Source organism: Bufo gargarizans, chromosome 3 (genome assembly GCF_014858855.1).
Source record: "Bufo gargarizans isolate SCDJY-AF-19 chromosome 3, ASM1485885v1, whole genome shotgun sequence".
NCBI lineage: Eukaryota > Metazoa > Chordata > Amphibia > Anura > Bufonidae > Bufo > Bufo gargarizans.
In genome coordinates, this window is record NC_058082.1 from 279,371,829 (window position 1) to 279,398,662 (window position 26,834).

The following is a 26,834-nucleotide window of genomic DNA, read 5'->3' on the forward strand; positions in this document are numbered from 1 at the left end:
AAAATTTTCACGCACGGTTGCTAGGAGACTATCGGGATGGAGACCCGATCATTTTATTATTTTCCCTTATAGCATGGTTATAAGTGAAAATAATAGCATTCTGAATATAGAATGCATAGTACAATAGCGCTGGAGGGGTTAAAAAAAAAAAATAAAAAAAAAAATATATATATATATATATATATATATAATTTAACTCGCCTTAATCCATTTGCTCGCGCAGCCGACATCTCTTCTGTCTTTCTTTGCTGATTGCAGTCAAAGGACCTGTGGTGACGTCACTCCTGTCATCACATGGTCCGTCACATGATCTTTTACCATGGTGATGCATCATGTGACGGATCATCTGATGACCGGAGTGACGTCACCACAGGTCCTTTGACTGCAATCAGTAAATAAAGAGACAGAAGAGATGCCGGCTGCGCGAGCAAGTGGATTAAGGTGAGTTAATATTTATTTATTTTTTAACCCCTCCAGCGCTATTGTACTATGCATTCTGTATTCAGAATGCTATTATTTTACCTTATAACCATGTTATAAGGGAAAATAATACAATCTACAGAACCCTGATCCCAAACCTGAACTTCTGTGAAGAAGTTCGGGTTTGGGTACCAAACATGCCGATTTTTCTCACGCGCGTGCAAAACGCATTACAATGTTTTCCACTCTATCGCTGAAAAATCGTGCCTGTTCCCACAACGCACCCGCACCTTTTCCCGCAACACCCGTGTGAAAGAGGCCTTAGGCCAGTGTTATCCAATACATTCCAGAACTGTAAAGGGCCGCTTCACACGAGCGGATGCCGTGCGTGGCATCCGCTCCGTGAAAGAGTGCCAAGACCCGCTGCAGACTGCAGAGGCACGGAGCAGTAACATGACTGTTAATGCTCCGTGCCTCTCTGTTATCTTTTTACTTCGAAATCACAGTTGTCACTGTGATTTCGAAGTAAAGAGATCACAGAGAGGCACGGAGCATTAACAGTCATGTTACTGCTCCGTGCCTCCGCAGTCTGCAGCGGGTCTTGGCACTCTTTCACGGAGCGGATGCCACGCACGGCATCCGCTCGTGTGAAGCGGCCCTAAGGGTTACATAGCATCATAAGTCAATATAATGCTATGTGAATCCCGTCAGGCCGGGTGCTGCGATGCGGACTCGCTGCAGGAGGAAGGCTCGTCTGCAAGGGGCCTAACAAGCCTAATGCATTCTAACAAGGGCATCAGCAACTTCCGACACTCCAGTTGTTGCTAAAATACATCACTTACATGGGAATTCTGAAAAAGTAAGTGTACATCTTTGGAGTTGTAGTTTCACAACAGCTGGAGGGCCAGGGGTTCTGACCCTACCCCCTGTTCTAACACAAATTTTGCAATGTATTATAGAAGTGATTAGAGGATGACAAAAAAAAAAATATATATATATATATATATATATATATATATATATATATATATAATTGTTATGTCAAAATGAACACATTATTTATACCGTACAGTAAGCATCTTAAAAAAATAAATAAACATTGCCAGAATATTTCAGCAAACCTTTTTGGAATGCAGAAACAAATTATTTACAAAGCAAAGGTTTTTTCAATGTGCAAAACTAGTAAAACATAAAGAAAAAATATACATTTAGAATTACCATAATTGTAACAACTCCTGGAATAAAAAAAAAAATCCAAAATACCTATGGCAAAATTGCTTTACCATTCCCCCCCCCCCCCCCCGCCCCCCTCCCCAAAAAAAAGTCAGAAAAGTAATTCAATACATTGTGTACCTCAGTATGATGTAATTGATCCACAAAAAAAGGAAGCGCTCATTGATGGAAAAATAAAAAAAAATAGCATTAGAACGTAGTGATGGAAATTAAGAAAAAAAAATTGCTGTGCACTTAAAAGGCTTGTGCCATGAAACTTAATTTATATCTTTACAGCACCTGGATCTGAATAATTTTATTATCGCATTTAATTAACAAATTTGTATAGTAACTGAGCTATTCAATAAAATGTATCTGTATAGCACCACCTTCTTTTCCTTTTTTCTTGTCCACCTCTCTGAAGTGGTCGCATGCACTCAGGCTGTGTACACCTTTGTTGGCAATTTTTTTTTATTATTGCTTTGCACTCATTTTGAGTTAAAAATAATTTGGTCAAATGATGAGCCATTTTCTCTGCACAGCTCTGAGTTTATCTACTAGAAGAATTTCTGTTTTCTCTCTGCTCCGTCCGGCAGGGCGCTGACGTGCTCCTTATCTTTGATCTCTGACCTTATAAACACTCATTAAAGCTTAATTCTCATCTTACTGATAAGAATGAGGCTTAAGGCCCTATTACACGAGCAGATTATTATTAAGATGATCGCTAACAAGCGTTCATAAGAATGCTCGTTAGCAATCATCTGGCAGTGTAATACTGCCGCCGATTACCCGATGAATGAGCATACACTCATTCATCAGATAATTAGGATCCTTTAACATGTTAAAAAATCCTGGTGTGCCGACAGCAGATCATGCCATGTAATAGGCACTCTGCTGCCGGCAAACAATGAGATGGTATAGGGACGACTGATGCATTAGCGATCGCTCATCCCTATACTGTGTGTAATAGCAGCGGTCTCCTCCTCTAGCGAGCAGGCGATTGACCAGAGGGAACACTTGCCTTTAGTAATAGGGCCCTTAAATAAGTGCTTATGACCTTTTACTAATTTAGAGATAAGGGTTATTAGATGACCGGCACAAAGTTAAAGTACCAGTCACACAGCAAAAAAAACAAAAAACTGTTAACCCTTTGTGACAGAACGGCTCAATATTTTTAATAAAGACCAAAAAAAAAAAAAAAGATTTTTAGCCCCAAATGAGTAAATTCCAATCATAAAATTGCCCCCTAAGGTCTACAGAGCCTTTGAATCTTCAACTGCCACCAGCTATATCTTCTGCTAGAAGATGTGTCAGTTACAGAGAAAAAGCTAGAGGAGAACAGACATTCCTCCTGAGCAGCCAGCCTGAATATAGTCGAGCAAAGCAGTTGGAGCAATGAATGTTGAAATCTCTGCTTCCATTTGAGGTACAAGGCTAGTTCTGGCTTTGTTAGAAAGGTATTGTCATGTACTATATGATTTTCATTTTCACATTTTTTACTTCAATCATGGCATAGCCCCTTTAAGGCCTAAACTAGGCCACGTCATTAACAGGTTAATATTGTGCACTGTAATTCAGAATTGCTGTCTACAAGTCTGCAATCTTCAGCACTGACACACAGTGACGGCAGCAAACAGCTGGAAATTCAAAGTCTCAGAAGGTTGATTTTCAAAGCGGCAGCATAAATCGTAGGGCTATATTGTGATTAAACAGTGGTTGCACAAATTATGCTCGATGTGACAGTGCTGACAGGGACAATAAAAATAGGCTGGTGACTTCAGCCTGCAAACGAGATGACATCTGTTTTCAGGGGTTACGTGGTCTTTATGTGAAGTTATTTCCAATTGTTCCCAGTTTTGGACTGGGCAGTGCAGAACTACAATTATACAAATGTTGCTTTTAGTTTTAACTTGGGCTAGTTCTTCAAAGTAAAGTTTGTCAGTTCAGGGGGTATTAAAGAGGTGGTGTGGCTGATATTTTTTAAGGATAAGACTGGCATAATAATAACAAAAAATATATACTCCCCTCACTGATTTCCCCACTCCTCCCGTTTAGCCACTTCCTGGTGCTTGTAAACACGCAGGAAATGCCTGCTCAGCCAATCACTGGCTGAGTTGTGTTAACGCTGTGGCCAGTGATTGGCTGAGCGAGCATTTCCTGGGTATCAAGAGGCAGCAGGAAGCAGAGACTAGTGAGGCCCTGGTAAGCGTTGGAAAGGATGTTGTGGGGGTTGGTGAGGTGAGTAACCCTTAAGAAAATATATATTTCTGTTGGCCAACCCCTTTAATGCCCTCCACTGTCTCATCATGAAACTGGTTTTCAAGGTCAATAGAGACACTTTCTTGCTGCTGCCCATCAGAATATTGCTTGCCATTGGTAGGTCATAGTCTCCCTAAAGGGGAGGACACACATTTTTCTTCCTGCAGTACCTGGTTTTATTTCTCTTTCTCTTATCTCTCTTTCTTCCTTTGTTAAACTTGGGGTTAAAAAAAAAAAACCTCAAAGGCAAATTTATCAAATTAATTTGATTAATCACCCATCCTTACCATGGAGACACACAGGACTGCATATACCGTATTTTTTGCCCTATAAGACGCACATAGGTTTTAGAGGAGGACAATAAGAAAAGAAAAATAATTAATTAGACCTCAGGTCAGACCACCAGTCAGACCCCCAATGTTAATCAGACCTCAGATGACAAACCCAATCAGACCCCCAATATTAATAAGACCCCAATAAGACCTCAGATTAGAATCCCAATCAGACCTCACCTCAGATCCCAATGTTAATGACCCCCAATCAGACCTCAGATAAGAGCCCCATGCCTCTCATGAGCCCCTATATCAGCCCCCATATGCCTCTCATCAGCCACCATTGCCATATTTCAGCCCTCATATCGACCTCCATTGCCATGTTTCAGCCCCTGTTGCTTTTCATCACAGAACATAAAACAAACAAAAAAACACTTACCTCTTCTGCTCCCAGATGACGACACTCCTCTCCTCCAGCGTGATCTTCTTTCTCCTGCTGTCGACTGTGCTTTGAACTGGCAGCACAGCGTGAGCTCACAGAGCGCCCTCACGCTGTGCGCAGCCACTGCACAGCCGAGGACCAGGAATCGGTGAGTACAGAGCCTTCACCGCTTCCCGACCCTCCGGTACTAAAATAGTATTAACACCATAAGACGCAGGGACATTTTCCCCCACTTTTGGGGGGGAAAAATGTGTCTTATGGGGCTAAAAATACGGTATATGATTAAAGGGGTTGTCTCCTTTCAGTAAGTGGCATTTATCATGTAGAGAAAGTTAATACAAGCCACTTACTAATGTATTATTATCCATATTGCTTCCTTGGCTGGTTGGATTAAATTTTTCTATCATATTATACGCTGCTCGTTTCCATGGTTACAGACCACCTAGTAATCAATCAGTGGTGGTCGTGCTTGCACAATATAGGAAAAAGCACTGTCCTATATGCGCTCCGATGGTCCCGGCCTCCAGAGAGGCTGACGCTTTTTCCTATAGTGTGCAAGCACGAGCACCAGTGATGGATTGCAGGGTGGTCTGTAACCATGAAAACGAGCAGTGTATAATGTGTGTGGGGATTCGCTCTGGTAGACAGGACAAGCGGACGCAGTATAGAGACAAAGACCAGTTTGTAACTCAAAAACTTCAGTATTTTAGTCACACTTATGGCAACAAAACAGTACGACAGTCCATTTGCAGTTTTGGTGTTCATTCGTTCACACCTAGACCGTTCATACAGCAAAACATTCACCTGTTATCCTAGTTGTCAGTTAACACCCGATTGGCATTGCTCAGGAGAGAGCAGACCTCCCAAACTCAGGCCTCCAGCCTAGCAAACGGCTAAGATCCCAATCCAGCGATTGCCAGAGCTCCTCTGTCAGAGAGAGAGGTAATTACCACCAGCTGACACTGCTGGCAGTTTTTTTTTTTTTTTATATAGAACAGTCAAGACCCGGTCTGGAACGTGGGGAGTAGTCACCCACCTAACACTTTGACTACTCCCAGTAAGAGCCACCCCGGATCAGCTATTACAGCTATACTAAATAGCAAGGCGTCAAACAGCAACTGCTGCTGACACATGAAAACTGGCTCTTACTCCACTGAGGCCAGGAACCTCTGTGACACATACCTTCCATCAATGACAGTCCCTTGCGCCTTCCTACATGTGATGGAAAAATGAATCGGCCAGCAAAGGAAGCAATATGGCTAATAACAATACATTAGAAAGTGGCTTGTATTAACTTCTTCATTATACAGCAACTTACTGAAGTGAGACAACCCCTTTAAGACTATATGGAAAAGTTGCTTCATTTTTATTGTTCATGTGCTGAAAAAAATCTAACAAAACCAGCTGCAAAGGTGGACCTTGCATTTGGTGATGTTACTGGAGGATGTTCACACAGGGCGGCTGTGGGATAACTTCTGTAGAAAACTGCTGTATCCATATATCAATGCTTTTCTTATTGAACTAAATGGGGAACAAAATAACAAAAATGCAAGGAAAAAAACACAATAGACAGGAAACCTCAAGGCACATTGCAACTTTAGAGTGCCTTCTCTGGTCACTGTAGTAAATGACCATATGAGCCAAGTTGATCTGCAACAGGTTCAGACATCATACTTCAGTGCAGTTTTTATGAAAATAAATTATATGATGTTTCTAGTGCAAAATGCTTATATAGTAAAACTTCTTTCAGATGACCACCCAAAACTGCAGCAAAAATTGTCTTCTAAGAGAGTGTTCTTCTTAAAGGAGAGGCCAATACAAACAAAAGATAGGAGAATTAAGCATCCTCTACAGAAAAATCTAGGTCTTTTCAAGAGATGTCACTGTATCTTGTTAAATGAATTGCCGGTGATAGAGTAAACTTGTTGTAAATTATTGTTTTATAGCTTATTTTTTTTTCTATAGATCAAACTGGTTATCATCGATAGCATTGCATTTCCTTTTCGACATTCCTTTGATGACCTTTCTTTACGGACGCGCCTTCTAAATATGGTGGCACAGCAGTTAATAAACATTGCCAGTCAACACAAGCTAGCAGTAAGTGCATCAATAACATTTATGCTATAAATATATTTAGACTTTCCTGTTTTTAAGAAAAAAAATAAAAACCTTATGACATGGTTGATGTTTGCATCTCTGGAGGTCACTGAACTTCCAGTTACTATGTCCTTTCAGCTGTTAGCCTGAAGAGTTGTGGTTGTCCAAGTCTGCGCAGTGCTTCTGATGAAGCTGCTTTCCAAGCTCATCAGATCCACAGCGCAGGCGCCAAGTCACTAAGCTGACTCGGTGCTTTCGCGATGGATCTCCTGCCAAGTCACTGAGCCTCAACGCTTGCGCGAGAACATAGCGCTAGATAAGATGTCTAGCTCTGTCAATCAAAGGGGACAGGAGAGTACAGAGACGACAAGGGCCTTGTGCTAGCAGTGATCCTAGCACTATGGCCAGCCCCTTGGTGGTCCAAATAGGAGTTTACATAAATATAAAATGAATATATCTTGGCAACTAATAACCCTATAGATAAAAGAAATATATTGTGTTAATAAGCATGATCAACCCGACCAGGCAGTATTAATAATGTTGATCATGCTGACTGATGCTCTTGAAGAAGCAACATTATCTTGGAGATCTCCAAGGTGAAAGTCGAAGGGAAGGAGGAAGGGGAACAGTATAGCACAGATCTAATAGGAACTAGATACAATATTTACCAGTGAAGAACTAGTCTATAGCATATACTGTACTGCTACGGCACCAGGAACTGTGCTCTGTATATTGCACAGGGTCCCTAGGGAGTGAGCTTTTTGTATATGACTGAGGTTAAAATGGTTATCTCATGAATTTATTTTTTAAAATATATCAATACAAAATGTCACTGTTTTGTGTAGTGTTCACCCTTACTCGCCTCTCTGCAACTCTGGTCTTTTCACTTACTGTGGGTGGGCAGCAGTTCATCACATTTGGCCATTGGTTTTACTGGGTGTTATCCCTGTGGCAGTACTAGGGTGTTTATGGCCTACTGTACACCTACATGCAAATATTACCTAACCCCTCTTTGCAAATTCCTAAAACTGCACCAAACGCATCTTTTTGAGTAGTAGCCTGATGCCTAGCCTGTTTCTCAGACTGTTTTGGAGACCCTCTCAGTATCTTGCCGACTGGCTCTTGCCTTGGACTAGGGCCCTCTTAGTTACGTGATCTAGGAACACATGCTCACACAGGGAGGCAGCAGCAATACACAAGAGGATTGCAGCATTGAGAAGGCAGGTCAGTAGGGAAAGAGCATGTTGATGTAAGGTTCCACAGTTTTCCGGCACAAAGTTGACCACACAGTGTCCAAGACTGTACTTGATTCTTTTATTTTGGATAGCCGTTTTGGTGCCCCTACCCATGGACCTATCTCGATTCCATCCTCTGCAGTGAGGAGAGAGAGAGTACTGTATACCAGGACTTCTCTCCTCTCTTTCTAGAGATTGGTGGGGACCTCAATACTCGGACCCCCCACCAATCAAAACTTTTGATATGACCTATCAAAAGTTTTTTGAAAACTCAGTGACTCTTTCATTCTTCTAGCTGAGCACCTACTGGTGGAAGAACGTTTCTACGTTACTATTAGAACCATTTACAATACAAAATCTTTATCAAAGAATGTGAATTTGAGCTAAAAAAAATTGTGTGGGATTTGTACCGCAAAATTAGGAATCCCTTCTTTCAAGCACGTTGCATAAAATAAAGGTCTCTTGTGTATCCCTGCTGCAGTATTGTAGAAGTATAAATAAAATGTACTTTCTGCTCTCATCAAAGCCTCCTAAGCTCTTCTACTCTGAATTGCTGTTCTAACAGCCACCTAAATATAGCCTCGCTGTACCAGCAGGCAGCGTAATGGCTTCAGTGCTGGAGGAGTTAACAGCATGATATGCCTGATTAGCTAGCTAATGTGGAAGATATAAAAAGGGCCATGCTTATGCATAGCTTCTGTCATTGCGCCAGTTCAAATACATTTTAGCTGGATACAACATGCAAGTCGCCGTGCCTGACTGGGCTTTTTGGATTCAGCAGATGCCTGCTTTATTCCATTACTCTTCGCCGCTCAGATTCTATTTTATTTGTATAATGTATTTATTGTTCCAGCGATAATAACTTGGCGGGTTCTCAAATGAATAGAGCTGAGGTCTAAGCTGTTTTCACTGAGATTCAAGGAAATAATGCAAAATTGCATTCTCATAACGCCGTCCGCTGAATAATGCCACACACCCCTTGCCTCAACATTTTACATGCTATTCGCAGGAAAAGAAAAGATTTGCGTGATTGACATGATCCCTGGACACACTCGCTCACACAATGTTAGCGTTAGCAGCGGTACAATCACTGTAAGATTGTAGAAGCGCAGCTAATGGCTTCCTGGTGAGGTCTTTGCATTCGCTTCTTTGTATGTATATAGAGGAATGGGTGTCTATGTAATATTATAGATATTTTTTTTCATGCACACCATTCTCGTCCCTCACCTCTACAGAGATTGGCTTACATGAATACATATACTAATATGTATCCAAATCTCTTCTGTACTACTACACCCTCTACCTCACAGTGACATTGGAAATAAAATTTAGATGCCACAGAATTGACCTCCAGTTACCATCTACATAACCATGTAAGGATGCTGCCTAGTTTGGGCCTTAAAGGGGTGGTCCGGCCTAAGAGCCAAAGTAAACTGTCTGGTTTCATGATATTGATGACCTATCCTCCGGCTAGGTCATCAGTTTCAGATCGTTGCGGGTCCAACTCCCATCACCCCCGCAAATTAGTTGTGTGAAGGGGGGGGGGGGGGGGGTGCTTGTGTTTATCTGCACACTGTCTACATTATGGTACCATGTAATTTTCAACCTATTCACTTGAATGGGAGGAGAATCTGTAATTACCCTGCATAATAGAGGCAGTTATAGGCTTATGGTATACATATGATTTTTTTTCAATTTTAAGGGCGGGGGGGGCAATGGAAAAATAAAAAGCAATTCTGCCATTGGTTTTGGAATCTGTTTTTACAGCATTCACTGTGCAGTATAAACGACATGTTAATTTTATTCTATTGTATTGTTGCCAAAGTTTATATATAATTTTTTTTTTTTTTTTTTTACTACTTTTCCACAATAAAACACATTTTCACAAGGTAATGGTTTTTTTTTTCCTACCATTTCATACTATTTCATGGTTCATTTACACGTCCATTTAATTTTTAGTTGGGTTGTATACCGATTTGTTTTCATTGATATCATTTTGGGGTGTATACGACTTTTTGATATCTTTTTATTACTGTTTTTGGGAGGTAACAAACACTGTTAAACAACTGTTGTGACAATGTTTTACAGTGTTTACCGTGCAGGATAAATGATAGCCCACATTTACTAATGCTGTCTAAGGCTACATGCACACAACCGTATTTATTTTGCCATTCGCAAAACAGGGATAAAGGCCATATGCATGCAGCATTTTTCTCAGGCCCCATTGTCAAAATGCCCGTTCTTGTCTGCCAAACAGATAAGAATAGTACATGTTCTATAATTTAGGCGATAACTACACGGATGTGGATCGGATACGGACCAAAAAATATGGTCATGTGCATGAGGCCTAAACATAAGTGATTGTAAACATAGACCTCACCAGATTTATGACAGTGGCTGTTGCTGGGTGATAAACCTGGCATACTTATGGAGTGTATAGTCTAAATGTACACCACCTATTGTTGGCTTGGTTTACTCCAAAATAATGCACAAAAATTTTGGTGCACAGCGGCAAATTTTAAGCCACCCGAATACTGCTGAGGCCAGTTATTGACTACAGTGACCCATGTGCACAGAACGTCACTGCTGCAGTCAGGAAGATGATGTCAGCAGTAGGGAGAACCTGTATGCATGGCTGGAAGTGGCAGGGGAGAAGAGTGGTCAGTATGACTCCTTTTCTTATTTTACCATATTTTTATTTAACGGTGCCAACCCCTTTAATGAAGAATTTGCTACACTTAGTAATGTCCTTCCTCCTTCAGTTGATAAAACCACTCATTCAGTCGTACCGTTGCATCGTGTTATGAAGGACTATTTACAGTAGTGAACTCTGACTGCCCTGTGATTTAAAATTATGAACTGCATGCCTGAATTCACATTGTACTAAAACAGACTTCTGCAATCTTGAACCTATGACATAAGGCATTACCATTTTTCGGCTAAAGTGTTTTCTTTTTTTTCTTTTTCTAGGTGGTAATAACGAATCAAATGACCACGAGAATTGGATCTAGCGAGTCACTGCTTGTACCAGCTTTAGGTATGATGTAATCTTCAGCAGCTTTAGGCCTCATGCACGGACATGAAAAAAAAGTCGTTTTGGCGTCCGCCTGGCCGTGCGGAGCCAAACGGATCCGTCCTGAATTACAATGCAAGTCAATGGGGACGGATCCGTTTGACGTTGACACAATATGGTGCAATTGCAAACGGATCCGTCCCCATTGACTTTCAATGTAAAGTCAGGAGTCCCTTTACTTTCACACTTGTGTTCATAATGCAGACGGTGGCTCCGTTCAGAGCGGATCCGTCTGCATTATATTGTTAAAACATTTCTAAGTGTGAAAATAGCCTCAGACGGATCCGTCCAGACTTTACATTGAAAGTCAATGGGGGACGGATCCGTTTGAAAATTGAGCCACAGTGTGTCATCTTCAAACGGATCCGTCCCCATTGACTTACATTATAAGTCTGGACGGATCCGCTTGCCTCCGCACGGCCAGGCGGACACCCGAACATAACTTGAAGCGTCCCCATCACCATGGGAACGCCTCTACGTTAGAATATACTGTCGGATATGAGCTACATCGTGAAACTCATTTCCGACAGTATATTCTAACACAGAGGCGTTCCCATGGTGATGGGGACGCTTCAGGTTAGAATACACTGAAAAACTGTGTACATTACTGCCCCCTGCTGCCTGGCAGCACCCGATCTCTTACAGGGGGCCGTGATCAGCACAACTAACTCCTCAGGTGCCGCACCTGAAGGGGTTAATTGTACTATCATATCCCCCTGTAAGAGATCAGGGCTGCCAGGCAGCAGGGGGCAGACCCCCCCCCCCTCCCCAGTTTGAATATCGTTGGTGGCACAGTGTGCGCCCACCATCGCCCTTCCTCCCTCTATGGTTAAAAATCGTTGGTGGCACAGTGTGCGCCCACCATTGCCCCCCCCCCCTTCCTCCCTCTATAGTTAAAAATCGTTGGTGGCACAGTGTGCGCCCACCATCGCCCCCCCCTTCCTCCCTCTATAGTTAAAAATCGTTGGTGGCACAGTGTGCGCCCACCATCGCCCCCCCCCCTTCCTCCCTCTATAGTTAAAAATCGTTGGTGGCACAGTGTGCGCCCACCATCGGCCCCCCCTCTCTCTATAGTAGTAACAACCATTGGTGGCAGTGTGCGGCCTCCCATTCCCCCCCCCCCCATCATTGGTGGCAGCGGAGTTCCGATCGGAGTCCCAGTTTAATCGCTGGGGCTCCGATCGGTAACCATGGCAACCAGGAAGCTACTGCATCCCTGGTTGCCATGGTTACTTAGCAATAGTACAACAGTAGAAGATTCATACTTACCTGCTTGCTGCTGCGATGTCTGTGACCGGCCGGGAGCTCCACCTACTGGTAAGTGAAAGGTCTGTGCGGCGCATTGCTAAAGAACTGTCACTTACCAGTAGGAGGAGCTCCCGGCCGGTCACAGACATCGCAGCAGCAAGCAGGTAAGTATGAATCTTCTACTGTTGTACTATTGCTAAGTAACCATGGCAACCAGGGCTGCAGTAGCTTCCTGGTTGCCATGGTTACCGATCGGAGCCCCAGCGATTAAACTGGGACTCCGATCGGAACTCCGCTGCCACCAATGATGGGGGGGGGGGGAATGGGAGGCCGCACACTGCCACCAATGGTTGTTACTACTATAGAGAGAGGGGGGGCCGATGGTGGGCGCACACTGTGCCACCAACGATTTTTAACTATAGAGGGAGGAAGGGGGGGGCGATGGTGGGCGCACACTGTGCCACCAACGATTTATTACAATAGAGGGAGGGAAGGGGGGGGCGATGGTGGGCGCACACTGTGCCACCAACGATATTCAAACTGGGGAGGGGGGGGGTCTGCCCCTGCTGCCTGGCAGCCCTGATCTCTTACAGGGGAATATGATAGTACAATTAACCCCTTTAGGTGCCGCACCTGAAGGGGTTAATTGTGCTATCATATCCCCTGTAAGAGATCGGGTGCTGCCAGGCAGCAGGGGGCAGTCTTGTACAAAGTTTGCAGTGTATTCTAACTAGAAGCGTCCCCATGACCATGGGAACGCTTCTGTGTTAGAATATACTGTCGGAAATGAGTTTTCACGAAGTGAAAACTTAGATCAGAAAAAGCTTTTATGCAGACGGATCTTCGGATCCGTCTGTATGAAAGCAACCTACGGCCACGTATCACGGACACGGATGCCAATCTTGTGTGCATCCGTGTTCTTTCACGGACCCATTGACTTGAATGGGTCCGTGAACCGTTGCCCGTCAAAAAAATAGGACAGGTCATATTTTTTTGACGGACAGGATACACGGATCACGGCCTCGGCTGCAAAACGGTGCATTTTCCGATTTTTCCACGGACCCATTGAAAGTCAATGGGTCCGCGAAAAAAAATGGCACAACAGCCACGGATGCACACAACGGTCGTGTGCATGAGGCCTTAGGCTACATGCACACGAACGTTGTTTGTTTCTGTGTCCGTTCCATTTTTTTTGAGGATGGGATGCGGACCCATTTATTTCAATGGGTCCGCAGAAAATGCGGACAGCACACCGTGTGCTGTCTGCATCAGTATGTCCATTCTGTACCCCCGCAAAAAAAATCCATTGTTACAATGGATCTGCAAAAAAAACGGATGGCATATGGATGTCATCCATTTTATTTATTTTTTTGCAACTGCAAAACGCATACGGTCATGTGCATGTAGCCTTATAGAGACAAGAATATGCAAAATGTGCTAAAACATGTTAGAATCTAGGTTGTCTGTTTCTAATCTATAGCATACAATTATCAATATTGTAAAAAGAAAAAAAAAGAAAATTGCCTCTGATTGCTGGTGTCCCAATAGCAAAAACGATGCTCTACTGATGAAAGTCAAATTGTTCTACATATGGCCAGCTTGATGGGGATCTCCGGGAATAGAAATAGAATAATACACATGTCAGTAGCAGTAAAGCCCTAAAGTGTTTCCTTGATGATACAGTTGTGGCCAGTACCTCCAAAATCCTATTTAGATTATAGGATGGGTTTCTGACACAGGATGGTGGCCATATTAATTAAAGGGGTTGTCCAGTTTCGGCAATTATTGGTTAATAGGCTTATTTTCATTAACAGCCTACATATAAGTAGCTTGTACTTTAATTTCTTTCTTCAGAGGTTCCCATTCCTCCGACTGGAAGTGTTTTTTTTGTTGTTTTTTTTCTTACAGCTGGTGACATACCAGGCTCCTTACTGGTGTGCTAAGCCTCGTCTTCCGCTTATCAATGGGCCTGGTGATGTCATCGGCACAGAGGGGCATTCTGAAGCGCTAAATGAGGCTGTTTTGGAGGAGGGAACTGGCAGCACTAGGGAATGGCCCTCTGTGCAGGTGACCCAAGCAGAGAACATATACATGAAAGCAGGGAGGGTTTGTGCCTGTAGGTGTTGACAAGGGAGGTTTTAGGGAAGTTACTAATAAGGGGAAGAATGGCAGGAGGCGGAATACTGATGAGAGGGAGTGGTCGGGGCCGAGACATCAATCTACAGAGTCGTGCTGCTTTGTGGGACCCATAAGTCAGTGCCACAGGAAGTGATATAGATGGACAGCTGGAATGTAAACTATAACAATTGCAGCGTCGGAGACCCATAGGAGCATCGGAGGAGGAAAAAAGACCTGGAAACCTTCAGGGGGACATTACAGCTTCATATAAAGGTCATTACTAGTGTTAGTTAAAACGACTGTGATCCCAGACAGCCCATTTAACAACACTGAGTACCCCATAGACAAAACAATAAACTGTTGCAAAATAAATAGGTTATGTTCATCAGAAAATGACCTATTGTTTGAATCAAGCTTTTATGTTAAACATATTTTTTTAGAGAATTTTGGGTGGCTATTTTCAAATTTCCATGTCACTATGTCTATTTAAAAAAATAAAATCCTGCCGTTTTTGCACTGGTCAGTAAGCCTAATAGGCACCACTTCTTGTTCTGTACAGATCTGTTCTGCGTCATCTCATTATCATTACAGGTAGAGTTCAACATTCACGATAGGTGATACATAGTAACATAGTAAATAGTTTGTAAGGCCGAAAAAGGATATCTGTCCATCCAGTTCAGCATGGTATACTGCAAATTGATCCAGAGGAAGGCAAAAAAACATTCCTTCCTGACCCCAATCAGGCAATCAGACTAACTCCCTGGATCAACGACCCCTCTCCAGTAGCTATAGCCTGTAATATTACATTCCAGAAATACTTCCAGGCCCCTCTTGAACTGTTTTAGTGAATTCACCATCACCACCTCCTCAGGCAGAGGAGTTTGTGTAGAAACCTTCTTTCCTCTAGATGTAAAGGATGTCCCCTCATCACAGTCACAGTCTTGGGGATAAAGAGATGATGGCAGAGATTTCTGTACTGACCCCTGATATTTTTAGACATGGTTATTAGATCTCCCCTCAGTCGTCTTTTTTTCATGTGTGGTCTGACTAGTGATTTCGGAGGACAAGAGAGGAGGAAGCAAGGGCCGGTGCGTGCAGTGAATAAATTAAATTACGTAGTGGGGAGGGGGCGGCGCCGTTTGGCAAGTACAGTACAGACCAAAAGTTTGGACACACCTTCTCATTCAAAGAGTTTTCTTTATTTTCATGACTATGAAAATTGTAGATTCACGCTGAAGGCATCAAAACTATGAATTAACACACGTGGAATTATATACATAACAAAAAAGTGTGAAACAACTGAAAATATGTCATATTCTAGGTTCTTCAAAGTAGCCACCTTTTTGCTTTGATTACTGCTTTGCACACTCTTGGCATTCTCTTGATGAGCTTCAAGAGGTAGTCACCTGAAATGGTCTTCCAACAGTCTTGAAGGAGTTCCCAGAGATGCTTAGCACTTGTTGGCCCATTTGCCTTCACTCTGCGGTCCAGCTCACCCTAAACATCTCAAAAGGAGGGAATGTGAAAGAGGGTACGGGGGGGGGGGGGCATGGTCTGACCAGGTATGTGAACAGATGTGCAGCTCAGAGCTCCCGGCCGAATCTCCTACAAATATTCTGATTACCCTCTGCAGTAGCGGGCAGCCGGCATTACCAGCAAGTGGACGTGTTCCCCCTGCGCTTCACCATCTTTTTGCGGCGATATGACATGCCAGAGGGCCAAGAAGAAGAAGGGAAAGGAGTGTGGTCTTGCCACTCCGGTAAAACAAAATGGCACCGTGCATGCTGCAAAACTCTCCGATGTGGCGGCATGGCTGGAGAAATGCGTCTACTCGTCAATCCCACCAGTGCTTGCTCTGGATCTGAAAGATGTTAAAGAGATGGACCCTTTAGGTACATCTGAAAATAATACTCCTGGTCTGGTGTCAGAAGTGGAGAAGGAGGTTAGTGCTGAGCAGGACGGAGGGGCAATTCTGGAGGCAGAGCCCACCATCAAAGATGTATATGCAGTGGTGGCGCGGTGTAGCATGGCGCTCACCACATTAAACACTCACATGGGGGCCTCAGAGGACATTCTGCTCATACTACAAGATATGAGGCAAGTAAAGGAGCATGTTGGCAAAATGGATGGCCCTGTCAGTGCTATGGAGGATCAAATGCCACCAGTAAAAAGGGATCTACAGCTTGTAATACATAATGTCACACTGCTCATTTCTAAATCAGATGATCTTAAAAACAAGTTGCGGCGCAATAATGTCCGAATAATTGGTGTGCCTGAACATACAGTAGGAACGGATGCTGTGTCGTTCTTTGAAAAATTGCTTGCTGACAAAATTGGGAGAGATACATTTTCTCAGCTTTTTGCTATTGAGCGGGCTCACCGTGTACCATTCCGCTGTTCCCTGGCTTCTCTGCAGAAGTCCAAAAGAGGAGAGATGTCAAGAAACGACTGAGAGCCCTACAACTTCCATACTCAATGATTTATCCTGCCAGACTGGGAGTGGTCAATGGCTAAATACGCATGAAAAGGACCTACGCGTTAACACCTAAAAATATGGCGTATCTTTAAAAGTAACTGACGTTCACTTCATTGAGGACTGCTGAGCCCTATAGTGTTCCCTAAAATATATATCGTTGCTGAGTTAATTTTGTTGTATGCGGGGAGGTTGGGGGGAGAATGTCCTCACGTATTGGGGGCTACCCCTCACTCCTTATCTTGGATAGTTCAAGGTGGTTCTGCACTGTTGCGGGTTAAATAGTAGGGGAGGTCGGGGCCTATAGCCGAGTAGTTCGGCTGAGGAAGTTGCATTGCTTGTTTAAGTGGTCTGTTCTTACACTGCAGGCTCAGGTATTTTTTGTACCCCAGTTCCCTCGCCGTAGAGGGATATGTCTAATTTTGTGTTTTGGTTTATGTGGGGGGGAGGGACGGGTTTGAGGGGACTTTGAGACAGAGTATATGCTTACTATTGGGCCATATGGTGGCCCCACGGCCCAGCAGGCGCCTATTTTTATGGTTTTGGTTTGATAATGGGTTCCCTTAGGATCGTTGGAATGTGAGGGGAATGGGTCAAACTTCTAACCGTCATGCTCTGCAAACATACCAACCGGCAATTCTTTGCCTATCTGAAACGCATCTTACATCTGACAAAACTTGCTTTTTGAATTTTGAGAATTTTATTATGATATTTGCTTAATTAACACTTGATTGAATGATTATATTCAGCTATATAAATATACACACTGCACTAGTTGTTTTTGTCACTGCTTGAGAAAGATCCCAGGAGGTGGATCGAAACGTTGCGGTCTGGTGAATAAAGCCTAATTTTATTTTACGCCTTGGATGTGCAGTGGAATTTTTCCTGCTACTTTATTGAAGGGGGATCGCCTTCACAGCCGCTGGCACTCCGCCTACACCTTTATACTGCTGTGCTGCTCTAATTCGAATTCTCTCTCTCTCTATCTATCTATATATATATATAGTGTGTATGTATGTAGACTGCTCTATTTTTCATTTTAGGTTGATCCTGGTGGCAGTATACATGGGTTGCCTGTCCTTATTGGAACTTGTCCAAGAGGTCTCTTACCTCTCCCGGAGTGTATCTGACCACTCTCCCATCCTGGTGCAATTGAAGTTAGGAAACCTGGGGCAAATTTAAGACCTATTTGGCGTTTGAATCCATTTTGGCTTCAGCTCATGGATACTAGCAGTACCATCTCTAATGCACTAGTGATATTTTTTACTTTCAATATTGGAACTGCCAATATACTAATAGTATGGGATACAATGAAGGCATATATAAGAGGTGTCTATATTAAGCGTATTAGTGCCCACAAGACCAAAAGTAGGGCTCTCTCTGAAGAGCTATCCAATAGAGTATTGACCACTGAATCCAAATATATACCAGAAAGTACAGTATATAAAACGACTTACTAACACTAGAAATTATTTTCAAAAGTCAAGGGTCGTCTTATACACCGGGTATAACTCAGATCCAATAGCATATTCTAACCCCCAGGTGTTCCCATGGTGACGGGGACGCTTGCCTGGGGGTTAGAATATACCATCGGATCTGAGTTTTCACGATCTCAGTAGTGCTCCCAAAACTAGGCAAGGATCCTACACAGGTAGATTCTTATCGTCCTATTTCACTGTTAGGAGAAAGGAGGGAACTGTGGGGCTATGATCAATGCTGCCTAAGCTTTTGGTAGCGTCGAGTGGGATTACCTTTGGGTAGTTTTGTCCAAAATGTGATTTTGCACGATTTTCATAAAATGGGTGCAACTGCTCTATAACCCACCTAGAGCTAGGATTAAAGTAAATGGAGGGATTTCTCCAGCGCTGGCACTAGAGCGATAGAACTGTTGGCTTGCCCCCTTCGAGCCACACCAATTTTCTGGGGCCTTAAAAGGGGGAACTTGGAGGAGCGTGTATCACTATATGCAGATGATATGCTGCTATATGTAGGTGACCTGATCTCTTCCATAGACCCTATTATCTCGCTTATCTCTGAATTTGGCAGGCAGTCTGGACTGCTTATCAACTGGAATAAGTCTGTGATACTCCCATTGTCCCCAGTCCTGTAAAATTTCTGTCTTGATCATACTAAACTTTAGAGTAGTATCCTCATTTAAGTATCTGGGAGTTAACATCTCCATCAATCCCTATAGATACATACCAGATAATTTACTGCCTCCACTAACTAAGTTTAAAACTAAGGCTGCCTTGTGGCATAAACTTCCCATATCCCTAGTGGGTAGGGGTAACCTAATTAAAATGGCGCTGATGCCGCAACTCTTATGTGTTCAATAATTATCCAGTATGGATCCCTACGTATTATTTTTACAAAATACAGCAAATATTTCGGTTCCTGTTGTGGAAGGATAAGAGAAGTAGAATTAAATATGAAACTCTACAGAGGGCCAAGGATGCGGGTGGTTTGGCGTTGCCTAACCTCTTTTTACACTTTCTTTCAGCTCAGCTGCAACACTTTAAGGGATGGAATATGGTGGGGGAGTGGGGAGAGGAGGTAGGCTAGTTGCATGGGGGTCTGGTTGCTATTCACCACTAGCAGTCCTGGAGGGGGATGTAGACCCTAGGTTTAAATCTTTTCCAATTCTGGGGCTTATGAGGAGCGTGCGGACTAAGGCTAGAGAGATCTTGGGTATATCTGGACTGTTGAATATCTCTCCCATCTGGAATAATTTTCTTTTACCTGAATTATCCCAATTAATGGGGTTCTCCCAATGGGAAAGAAATGGAATTTAGAATATTGGCCAGTTATACTCCTGGGGACTTTTAAAGCAGTTTCAGCAGCTGTGTTCTGAGTTTGGCCTCCCCTCCACACATTTCTATATATACTTGCAGCTGAGGCTTGCATTGGATGCGCAATCCAGGCTTTCCTCACTACAGTACACGACTAATCAGACGCTTGATGCTGTGGTGGCAGCAGGGTCTGTAAAAGGAGCCATCTTAAAAGTCTATTTTTCATTGCATGAGGACTACTTGAGAAAATTCCTGACTCAGATTAAACCAAAATGGGAAAAGGAGGTGGGAACAATTGCTGACACCCAGTGGGAAGAAGTGCTTGCATTAAACCCAAATGTATCCCTTAGTGAAGCATCTAGGCCACGGGTGTCAAACACAAGGCCCGCGGGCCGAATCCGGCCCGCCAGACCTCGTCATGTGGCCCGCGTAGCCGCCGCCGGCCGCCAGCCTTCACCTTTTATTATCACTTCCTGCAGGCGGCCCCTGCAGGAAGTGATAATAAATCGCATAAGGACCGCTGTGTATTACCGGTACTTACAACTACAAGCGCTCGCCGAGAGGAGGCAGGCTGGGAGGATGGGCGCTGGCAGTGTGAGTCATACGTCACGCGCCTGCGCCGCCCACTTTATGAATGAAGCAGGCGGCGTGGGCGCATGACGTATGACTCACGCTGCCAGCGCCTGTCCTCCCGGCCTGCCTCCTCCCTCCTCTCGGCGAGCGCTTGTAGTTGTAAGTACCGGTAATACACAGCGCTCCTTATGCGATTATATACAGTGGAGGAAATAATTATTTGACCCCTCACTGATTTTGTAAGTTTGTCCAATGACAAAGAAATGAAAAGTCTCAGAACAGTATCATTTCAATGGTAGGTTTATTGTAACAGTGGCAGATAGCACATCAAAAGGAAAATCGAAAAAATAACTTTAAATAAAAGATAGCAACTGATTTGCATTTCATTGAGTGAAATAAGTATTTGAACCCTCTAACAAAAAAAGACTTAATACTTGGTGGAAAAACCCTTGTTTGCAAGCACAGAGGTCAAACGTTTCTTGTAATTGATGACCAAGTTTGCGCACATTTTAGGAGGAATGTTGGTCCACTCCTCTTTGCAGATCATCTCTAAATCCCTAAGGTTTCGAGGCTGTCTCTGTGCAACTCTGAGCTTGAGCTCCCTCCATAGGTTTTCGATTGGATTAAGGTCCGGAGACTGACTAGGCCACTCCATGACCTTAATGTGCTTCTTCTTGAGCCACTCCTTTGTTGCCTTTGCTGTATGTTTTGGGTCATTGTCGTGCTGGAACACCCATCCACGACCCATTTTCAGTTTCCTGGCAGAGGGAAGGAGGTTGTCGCTCAGGATTTCACGATACATGGCTCCGTCCATTTTCCCGTTTATGCGAATAAGTTGTCCTGTGCCCTTAGCAGAAAAACACCCCCAAAGCAAAATGTTTCCACCCCCATGCTTGACGGTGGGGACGGTGTTTTGGGGGTCATAGGCAGCATTTTTCTTCCTCCAAACACAGCGAGTTGAGTTAATGCCAAAGAGCTCTATTTTGGTCTCATCAGACCACAGCACCTTCTCCCAGTCACTCTCTGAATCATTCAGGTGTTCATTGGCAAACTTCAGACGGGCCTGCACATGTGCCTTCCTGAGCAGGGGGACCTTGCGAGCCCTGCAGGATTTTAATCCATTGCGGTGTAATGTGTTTCCAATGGTTTTCTTGGTGACTGTGGTCCCTGCTAATTTGAGGTCATTAACTAACTCCTCCCGTGTAGTTCTAGGATGCTTTTTCACCTTTCTCAGAACCATTGACACCCCACGAGGTGAGATCTTGCGTGGAGCCCCAGAGCGAGGTCGATTGATGGTCATTTTGTGCTCCTTCCATTTTCGAACAATCGCACCAACAGTTGTCACCTTCTCTCCCAGCTTCTTGCTAATGGTTTTGTAGCCCATTCCAGCCTTGTGCAGGTCTACAATTTTGTCTCTGACATCCTTGGACAGCTCTTTGGTCTTTCCCATGTTGGAGAGTTTGGAGTCTGCTTGATTGATTGATTCTGTGGACAGGTGTCTTTTATACAGGTGACTAGTTAAGACAGGTGTCCTTAATGAGGGTGACTAATTGAGTAGAAGTGTCTAACCACTCTGTGGGAGCCAGAACTCTTAATGGTTGGTAGGGGTTCAAATACTTATTTCACTCAATGAAATGCAAATCAGTTGCTATCTTTTATTTAAAGTTATTTTTTCGATTTTCCTTTTGATGTGCTATCTGCCACTGTTACAATAAACCTACCATTGAAATGATACTGTTCTGAGACTTTTCATTTCTTTGTCATTGGACAAACTTACAAAATCAGTGAGGGGTCAAATAATTATTTCCGCCACTGTACATACGGTAACCATTAACTATTAGAGATACGATTATACAGTGAGCGGGGCCCGTGTAGTAGAATAGTCACTGCACGGGCCCCGCTGTCATTATAAAAGCAGATGCCGGCCCCTAGCCCGTGTATTGAGGGTCATTCACTACAGGGACACTTATGGAGGGGATCTGTGGATGACACATAGCATAAGATGCTATATATGTGTCATCCACAGATCCCCCCCCCCCCCCATAACTGTCACCCACAGATCCCCCATAAGTGTCACCCACAGATCCCCCATAAGTGTCACCCACAGATCCCCCATAAGTGTCACCCACAGATCCCCCATAAGTGTCACCCACAGATCCCCCATAAGTGTCACCCACAGATCCCCCATAAGTCCGATACAACCGGCCCTTTGAGGGTGACCAAACTGCTGATGCGGCCCCCGATGAATTTGAGTTTGACACCCCTGATCTAGGCTATCGCAGCTGTTTATGCTATATAGAGTATATAAAACCCCGGTATTTCTTTTAAAATGGGATATAGAACTGACTCCTGCTGTCCGAAGTGTGGGAAGGCAGGGGCTGACTTATTTCATCTGTTGTGGAGCTGTGATAACCTGAAAGAATACTGGCATGATGTTGTACAACTAATAAATAAAACATACAGCGCAAACTTTTCCACTGATCCTAAAAAGGGTCTGCTTGGTATCTTTGATGCGGAAAGCTTACAGCCGCCTATTATTACAGGTATTAATAGAATGCTATACCAGGCACGTAATACACTGGCAGTGAAGTGGATTCAGCCGCTTCCCCCAGTTATAGCAGAGTTTATTGCTAGGCTGAATATAGTGATTCAATTGGAAAGGGGGGTATATCTTAAATGAAATTGCCTTTCAAAATTTCAGGGTATTTGGGGTCACCCACCCCCTAAGCCCCGCCCCAGAACCCCCGCCAAGACAAGACAGATGTTAAACTTACCAGGCTATAGTTTTCAGGCTTCGTTTTTGAACCCTTTTTGAATATTGGCACCACATTTGCTAAGAGCCAATCCTGTGGAACACTCCATTATAGAGTCCTTAAATATCAGAAATAAGGGTCTGGCCATGACATTACTTAATTCTCTTAGGATACCTGGGTGTATGCCATCTGGTTCCGACAATTTGTCTATTTTAATCTTAATCTTCCTAGGTCCGACAGGCCACTTTTAATAGGAAATTTACATTTTCATTTTGTATTTCATATTTCTCAGTAAATACAGTGGTTAAAAAAAATATTTAATAGCTTTGCTTTCTCTTCATTGCTCGCTGCAACTCAGATATATACTTTTTACCATTTATATAATTTAAGAACATTTTAGGGTTAGTTTTACTCTTTGGCAATGAATCTCTCTGTCTCCAGTTTGTCTGCTTTTATTTGTCTTTCACATTTTCTATTTTTTTTCCTTGTAGTTTTTCAATGCTTTCTTGCTACCCTCCTGTTTTAGTGATTTAAATGATTTATTTTTGTCATTTATTGCACACATTTATTTAGTAATACATTTCTATTTATCCACATTGTTTTTTTTTTTTTTTTTTTTTTTTTTTATTTCGGGAAAAGACATGCATGGTTCATGACAACATATCTTGGAGGTTACAAATCATATCAATAAGACATTCTTACATGAAAAGCACATTTTGATGACTTTTGCACCAATTATTGGAAAGTAAATGATCCATACAATATGTTCCCCATTTTTTTTTCCCCTCCTCTGTATCCAACAACCTCCCTCCCCCCTCCTTCCTTAGCCCCCTAACACTAATTAACCTAACATACAGCCAGGTCCATAAATATTGGGACATCAACACAATTATAAAATTTTTGGTTCTATACACCACCACAATGGATTTGAAATTAAACGAACAAGATGTGCTTTAACTGCAGACTGTCAGCTTTAATTTGAGGGTATTTACATCCAAATCAGGCGAACAGTGTAGGAATTACAACAGTTTGCATATGTGCCTCCCGCTTGTTAAGTGACCAAAAGTAATGGGACAATTGGCTTCTCAGCTGTTCCATGGCCAGGTGTGTGTTATTTCCTCATTATCCCAATTACAACGAGCAGATAAAAGGTCCAGAGTTCATTTCAAGTGTACTATTTGCATTTGGAATCTGATGCTATCAACTCTCAAGATGAGATCCAAAGAGCTGTCACTATCAGTGAAGCAAGCCATCATTAGGCTGAAAAAACAAAACAAACCCATCAGAGATAGCAAAACCATTAGGCGTGGCCAAAACAACTGTTTGGAACATCCTTTAAAAAGAAGGAACGCACCAGTGAGCTCAGCTACACCAAAAGACCCGCAAGACCACGGAAAACAACTGTGGTGGATGACCGAAGAATTCTTTCCCTGGTGACAAAAATACCCTTTACAACAGTTGGCCAGATCAAGAACACTCTCCAGGAGGTAGGTGTATGTGTGTCAAAGTCAACAATCAAGAGAAGACTTCACCAGAGTGAATACAGAGGGTTCACCACAAGATGTAAACCATTGGTGAGCCTCAAAAACAGGAAGGCCAGATTACAGTTCGCCAAACGACATCTAAAAAAGCCTTCACAGTTCTGGAACAACATCCTATGGACAGATGAGACCAAGATCAACTTGTACCTGAGTGATGGGAAGAGAAGAGTATGGAGAAGGAAAGGAACTGCTCATGATCTTAAGCATACCACCTCATCAGTGTAGCATGGTGGTGGTAGTGTCCTGGCGTGGGCATGTATGGCTGCCAATAGAACTGAAGACAGTTGCAGTAGAGGCCTGGCAAAGCATCACCAGGGATGAAGCCCAGCATCTGGTGATGTCTATGCGTTCCAGACTTCAGGCTGTAATTGACTGCAAAGGGTTTGCAGTCAATTGAAAGTTTGATTTATGATTATTATTCTGTCCCATTACTTTTGGTTCCTTAACAAGTGGGAGGCACATATGCAAACTGTTGTAATTCCTACACCGTTCACCTGATTTGGATGTGAATACCCTCAAATTTAAAGCTGACAGTCTGCAGTTAAAGCACATCTTGTATGTTTCATTTCAAATCCATTGTGGTGGTGTATAATGCCAAAAATGTTAGAATTGTGTCGCTGTCCCAAAATTTATGGACCTGTATATCCTGCTCGAGAACCATATTACCAACTTGGCAATTTCCATACAACCTGACAGAAAAAGCAAGAGATTTTATGCCGAAGCATGTACAATGCCCTGTATCGTTTTAAACTGATTTCATTGTGCTAATCGGCCTAATGTCCCTTTCAGCTGTTCCTCTAAGTACCATTGCGTAAGCGTGAAGGGTTTCATTATATTCTCGATTTCCGGGTCAGACAAGAACTGTGTCAGGAAACCCCGCCATCTTTTCAGAAAATTTTCCTCCCTTTCCTTCTTTACTTCTTTCTGCCTCCTTTACGTTCCAGAGCTAATAAATCCTTAAGGTAGTTTAGAATGTTGTCTCTGGAGGGAATTGAAGGCTGTAGCCAGTGTTGTAATATGCTCCTTTTAGTTACCATGCATATTGCATGAAATAGATCTGGTAACCTACGTTCCGTTGGGACCCCATCTTTCAGTTCCTCCCAGTAGTGAAACAAGAATATCATAGGGTTTAATGGGACTACCATGTTCCAGACATCCTTTGATACCTGAGCTACCTGGCTCCATAAGCCATGGATTTGGGGGCAGGTCCATAAACCATGAAAAAGTTCAGTGTACATCGTATTACATTTTGGGCAACTGGTGAGCCTATCTGGTCTGCTGGGAGCCGACGGAAGATTAAAAGCATAAATGGCATTATGCATTAGCCTAAATTGCGTGTCTCTCCATGTTTCATTTACTTTGGAGTTCCTTAACCACCTCAGGCCCCCTAGCTGAAACAGGCCCCCCTTAATGACCAGGCCACTTTTTACACTTCTGCACTACACTACTTTCACCGTTTATTGCTCGGTCATGCAACTTACCACCCAAATGAATTTTACCTCCTTTTCTTCTCACTAATAGAGCTTTCATTTGGTGGTATTTCATTGCTGCTGACATTTTTTACTTTTTTTGTTATTAATCGAAATTGAACGATTTTTTTTGCAAAAAAAATGACTTTTCACTTTCAGTTGTAAAATTTTGCAAAAAAAAAACTACATCCATTTATAAATCTTTCGCTAAATTTATTGTTCTACATGTCTTTAATAAAAAAAAAAATGTTTGGGCAAAAAAAAATGGTTTGGGTAAAAGTTAGTGTTTACAAACTATGGTACAAAAATGTGAATTTCCGCTTTTTGAAGCAGCTCTGACTTTCTGAGCACCATGTCATGTTTCCTGAGGTTCTACAATGCCCAGACAGTAGAAAAACCCCACAAATGACCCCATTTCGGATAGTAGACACCCTAAGGTATTCGCTGATGGGCATAGTGAGTTCATAGAACTTTTTATTTTTTGTCACAAGTTAGCGGAAAATGATGATTTTTTTTTTTTTTCTTACAAAGTCTCATATTCCACTAACTTGTGACAAAAAATAAAAACTTCCATGAACTCACTATGCCCATCACAAAATACCTTGGGGTGTCTTCTTTCCAAAATGGGGTCACTTGTGGGGTAGTTATACTGCCCTGGCATTTTAGGGGCCCAGATGCGTGAGGTTTGAAATCAAAATCTGTAAAAAATGACCGGTGAAATCTGAAAGGTGCTCTTTGGAATGTGTGCCCCTTTGCCCACCTAGGCTGCAAAAAAGTCATGCATCTGGTATCGCCGTACTCAGGAGAAGTTGGGGAATGTGTTTTGGGGTGTCATTTTACATATACCCATGCTGGGTGAG

The 26,834-nt window shown here is 43.0% G+C and overlaps 1 protein-coding gene across 3 annotated transcripts in view; it reads left to right on the forward strand.

Annotated features, from left to right (window-relative positions):
- The window catches only part of LOC122932164 (DNA repair protein RAD51 homolog 3-like), a 76,226-nt gene that overhangs the window by 22,785 nt on the left and 26,607 nt on the right, over positions 1 to 26,834 (forward strand). For 2 of the 3 annotated variants that reach the window (XM_044286421.1, XM_044286422.1), the window contains exons 5-6: positions 6,571 to 6,702; positions 10,908 to 10,974. In XM_044286421.1, the coding sequence (XP_044142356.1) occupies positions 6,571 to 6,702; positions 10,908 to 10,974 (199 nt within the window). The remainder of the gene's footprint in view (positions 1 to 6,570; positions 6,703 to 10,907; positions 10,975 to 26,834) is intronic. The other variant, XM_044286423.1, reaches the window with a different exon arrangement.